The 4,823-nt window shown below is 45.6% G+C and overlaps 1 protein-coding gene and 1 long non-coding RNA gene across 3 annotated transcripts in view; one reads left to right on the forward strand and one right to left on the reverse strand.

Annotated features, from left to right (window-relative positions):
* Window positions 1–1,197: 1,197 nt before the first annotated feature.
* LOC144074924 (uncharacterized) overlaps window positions 1,198–4,823 on the forward strand; it is a 5,842-nt gene continuing 2,216 nt past the window's right edge. Inside the window, exons 1-2 of the long non-coding RNA XR_013300418.1 lie at window positions 1,198–1,248; window positions 3,145–3,216. This is a non-coding gene — a long non-coding RNA (uncharacterized LOC144074924). The remainder of the gene's footprint in view (window positions 1,249–3,144; window positions 3,217–4,823) is intronic.
* The window catches only part of LOC144074923 (leucine-rich repeat transmembrane neuronal protein 4-like), a 2,743-nt gene continuing 676 nt past the window's right edge, over window positions 2,757–4,823 (reverse strand). The window contains exons 1-2 of one of the 2 annotated variants that reach the window (XM_077601615.1): window positions 4,731–4,823; window positions 2,757–4,665 (exon numbers count right to left, since the gene is read on the reverse strand). The exon at window positions 4,731–4,823 is cut by the window's right edge and continues 676 nt beyond it. In XM_077601615.1, coding sequence (XP_077457741.1) covers window positions 3,352–4,665; window positions 4,731–4,823 — 1,407 coding nt within the window. In that variant the 3' untranslated portion in view covers window positions 2,757–3,351. The other variant, XM_077601616.1, reaches the window with a different exon arrangement.

A 4,823-nucleotide genomic window follows, 5' to 3' on the forward strand; every position in this document is an offset into this window, starting at 1 on the left:
CAAAAGCAGCGGTTTTATGTCTTTCGTGTTTTTTTTCGTTGTTTTTTTTCTTCAGTTTTTTTTTTACACTTAGCGTTATACTGTGTTCTGGATGATTGACTTAAACCCAAAATTTGACTCCTGGCTTTTAGGGATGTAAATCCAATCCAGACAAAAGCAGCGGTTTTATGTCTTTCGTGGGTTTTTTTTCGTTGGTTTTTTTTCCGTTGTTTTTTTCTTCGTTTTTTTACACTTAGCGTTATACTGTGTTCTGGATGATTGACTTAAACCCAAAATTGGACTCCTGGCTTTTAGGGCTGTAAATCCAATCCAGACAAAAGCAACGGTTTTGTCTTTCGTGTTTTTTTTCGTTGTTTTTTTTTCGTTGTTTTTTTCTTCGTTTTTTACACTTAGCGTTATACTGTGTTCTGGATGATTGACTTAAACCCAAAATTTGACTCCTGGCTTTTAGGGATGTAAATCCAATCCAGACAAATGCAGCGGTTTGTTGTCTTTCGTGGTTTTTTTCGTTGTTTTTTTTCTTCGTTTTTTTACACTTAGCGTTATACTGTATTCTGGATGATTGACTTAAACCCAAAATTTGACTCCTTGCTTTTAGGGATGTAAATCTAATCCAGACAAAAGCAGCGGTTTTATGTCTTTCCTGTTTTTTTCGTTGTTTTTTTTACACTTAGTGTTATACTGTGTTCTGGATGATTGAATTAAACCCCAAATTTGACTCCTGGCTTTTAGGGATGTAAAATCATGAAACGCATCATAAGCAAAAAAAAAATTGCCCCATTTTATATCAGATGCAATGGCACTTTACTGCCACTAGGGTTAAAAGGCCATGGCCCTTCTGCAAATTCAGTCAAACGGTCCATGCCACTATCTTGACTTGGAAATGCGGAATAATATTCTAGACAACTGGCAATATAATTTAAAAAAAATCTGTTCCCCCCCCCAAACAGATTGAGCCCTGGGCGGTCGCCCACATTGCCCATAGCAAAAACCAGCCCTGATGACATGCATGGCAGCTGGATGATAAACCACATGTGTCGTAAACTGATTAACAGTACAAGTCGTGGCTCACCCGGGGGGGGAGGGATGGGGGAGGGATTGTGGGGGGGGGAGAAGGTATGGCCTTATTATAGAATTCACATGCCGGAGCATCAGTTAATCCTGCCTGACTCAACACATGCCCACGTGTCCCCTCTGCAGGTTATCCCAGAAAGACGTGGGTGGGTGGAAGGAGACGGATGAAGGTGGGTAAGTAGAATGTCTTCCTATTAGCCTAACAGGCTTGCCTTGTAACATCCTTCTTTGCTTTTGGGATCTTTTTGTTGTTGTTGTTTTTTTCTTTTTGGGGGGAAAGAAGAATAGTGGAGTTGTGCTAAATAGAGCAGCTGTTAGAACACGAGTGACCCACATTTAGTTAATACAATTGTCAGTGTTATTAAAGTCCCACCATCACCTCCGGGTGTTCCTAACCGAATTAGATAGAGCTACGATCTGAGGCGCTTTCTTTTGTAAAAGAAAGCCAAAAAGTGCAAAATACAATTGGAATTCCATTTTGCTGAGAACACAGTCATTTATAGGAAGGTAGGCTTTTTGAAACGTTTTGTTTCTAAGCTGTGGTGGCCCACATTTTTGTTAAATTGAAGTTTTATCACCAAAAATACGTGTTGTACCTGCAGATACAACGCTTTATTTGTTTTTTGTTTTTTTAGATCGAATAGAAGTCGATAAGTACTCTGTTGTTTTGAATGAAACATATTGCGAAAGATTGTTTTGACCAATTGACAATTATGATTGGCTGGCAACCAATTCAGGTTACTGCCCACTGTTGGTTGGCTGGGATAGGCTCCAGCACCCCCGCAACCTCAGTACAGACGACGAATAAAATTAAATGAAATTTCTGTGTGAGTCTGGATCTTTTATTTTGGAAGATAAGATTGTAAAACTCCCAATTGGGGGCCTTTAAGCACATTTATGAAGTCAATACTCTTGTCTGTGTGATTAAAGTCAAAAGAGGGAAAATCTGCCATCATTTTAATATGCGCCTTCACGTACTGTGAAATGTTCATCCGCAAATGGCAAAGGAAAAAAAAACAAAGACTGATTCTTTTACTTTCCTTCTATCGGTATTGTGCTAATTACTGTCATTTTCCACACGACGTTTGTTAGCGCTTTTCACAAACAATGCCCAATCAATACACTGTTTCTCATAAAGTACAAAATGTTATGATCAATGGCGCAACGTCATGATCTCCAATGGAGATAATAGATTTAAGGGTCTTGTAACTACTTGTATTGATCTTTTTTTTTAAACAGATTTGATCATAAGAGATGCCTTTTTTAAATTTGAAAGTCACTTTGGGTCAGTTTTTCCAAATGGATGTAGCAATCAATCATATGTGAGTGTTCAACCAAAAGCAGATACATGGCTCACAAAAGGAAAACAATTGTTTTTGGGCTTCTCCAAACTGGACAATAAATGAAGATAACGTCAAACTTGAGGGAAATCAAAGAGAAGAATTTGCCCAAAGATGATTAAACATGTGCTTAGCAACCATGTTCTATTCAAATTCTTTATTCTGATCAATGATGAAAAGGATTGCCATTTAATAGGCTGTTAACATGGTGGGAGGGGCTAAAAAATGAGCAACTTTTAGTCATTATTAATATTATTATTATTTTTTTGAAAACCTGTTCTCTCAAACCTGGCGATGCTTCCCAAATGCACACGCAAACACAACTTTCCAAACGCCTTTAAGTGAATGTTTCTGAAGTACGAGTTTATTCATATTTTGGGAACTATCCCAAACATTGGATCTGATCTAATATACACACATTGCATCTACAGGCTGTCATATCTCTTTTCCACATGTGTGAGAAGCATCTGGTTTCAGCAAAATGGCTTACATTTTTTTGGAACTAGTAGGACAAAGAGTAAAATAGATAGCGAAGTATTAAAACTGACAATATATTTTTTTTCAATCCGGATAACCAACTCCTCCCTTTGGGTTTCCCAAACACGCATCCACTTACACATTCCATGACATCACAATTCCCCCCAACAACTTTGTATTTACATAGTATACAATGAACACCAGGTAAACAGGCAAGTAAAAAATGGCTTTTTTTTTTTCTTGACCCTTTCAGTTCGACCAACCAACGGATCCACCGATCGACACCACCGGATAACGGCCCCTTCGCAGATGGCGTCATGCACAGGTAAAATGGCGTGTTAGTCACCGGAATAACGAGCCCCCGGGATACCTCCTGCTCCGCTCCTCTCGCTGAACGCCGTTTATTATAAAAATCACACCGCGCGATGAAAGATTTGTCGCCGGTAGCCCCAGCCGACGTCTACACTTCGCATTCGATGGATCCGGAAATGGTGCATGTGCAGGGCCTGGCCTCGTTTGCCAGTGAATCCATGGTTTCTGAGTTGGAATGGTAGCTCAGATAGTACTCTTGCAACTGCGAGTTCAAGTCCTGCTCCTGCTTGTGGGCTTTTTTCCGCCGCTTGTGTTTGGCCGAGCGCTGCTGCAGTTGTCTGGCCGCGTTGGGGTAGTGCCTCCACGACACGTAAATGACCAGCAGGATCAGCGAGACGGCCAGGAACAGGGCCACCGTGCCCGCGATGATCTTGTGGAAAACCATGTGTTCCGGTGGCGTCTCCGGGTAGGACGGAGTCGGGGATTCAGCGGAGCTCAGATTGAGTCCGTCGGTTTTATCGGGCCAGGCGGGGGAAGGCGTGGGGGAGAGGGGTTGGTCCGAATCCGGCCGCGAAGAGGGGTCGGCCGAGGGGCCGTAGGTGGATACGCCGGTGGTGTCGGGTTTAGCCCACCCGTCCCCGCAGGTGGAATAATTCCCCACGATGTCCAGGACCCGCTCTCCCTGCACGGACTTGGGGCCGCTGCATATCATGCCGATGTCTTTGGCGTCCCGCAAGGTCCTGAGCCAGGCCACCAGGGGGCAGATGGCGGGCCGGCAGTCCCAGGCGTTCCCGGCCAGGCCCACGGAGCTCAGCGAAGTCCACGCCGCCACGGCTTCCGCCGGCACACTCCGGAGCTTGTTGGACTCCAGGTTGAGCGTTTGCAAATTGGGCATGGAGCGGAAGACCAGAGGGTCCAAGGTCTGGATCTCGTTCCCCGAGAGGTCCAGCTTCTGCATTTTAGCCCAGGTCCACGCTTCGCCCTGGCTCACGGCGCGGATGCGGTTCCACTGCAGGTAAAGCGTCTGCAGGCTGGTGAGCCGGGGGAAAATGTAGAAATTAATCCGGGAGAATTGATTGTGCTCCAAGTGGAGCTCCTTCAGCCGGAAGAGTCCCAAAAAGGTGGTCCGGCTGAGACTCCGCAGCCGGTTGTAACCCAAATCCAGGAACTCCAGGCTACGGCATTCCAGGAAGGTACGAACTACGATCTGGCGCAAGCCGTTGGATCGCAGGTGGAGATTCTGGAGCTTACGCAGACCCAACAGGTGACCCGGCTGAAGGACCCGGAGCTTGTTGTACGATAGGTCCAGATTGCGTAGGTTGGGCACGGCGCCGAAGGTGTTGTTGTGCAGGTGGGCGATCTGGTTGGAGCTCACGATGAGTTCTTTGAGCCTCTTCACCCCGTGGAAGGCCAGCGCGTCCACGCCGCCGATGGCGTTGTGGTCCAGGTAGAGCCAGACCAGCTGATTGAGATGCGCAAACTGGTATGGCATCAGCAGGAGCAGATGGTTATAGCGCAGAGACAGACCTTGGCATCCCGCCGTGATGTTCTCGGGGACGTCTCGGAAAATGCCCGACTCGCAGTAGACCAGCTTGCCTTCGCAGCGACAACTGGCCGGGC

Source organism: Stigmatopora argus, chromosome 5 (assembly GCF_051989625.1).
Source record: "Stigmatopora argus isolate UIUO_Sarg chromosome 5, RoL_Sarg_1.0, whole genome shotgun sequence".
NCBI lineage: Eukaryota > Metazoa > Chordata > Actinopteri > Syngnathiformes > Syngnathidae > Stigmatopora > Stigmatopora argus.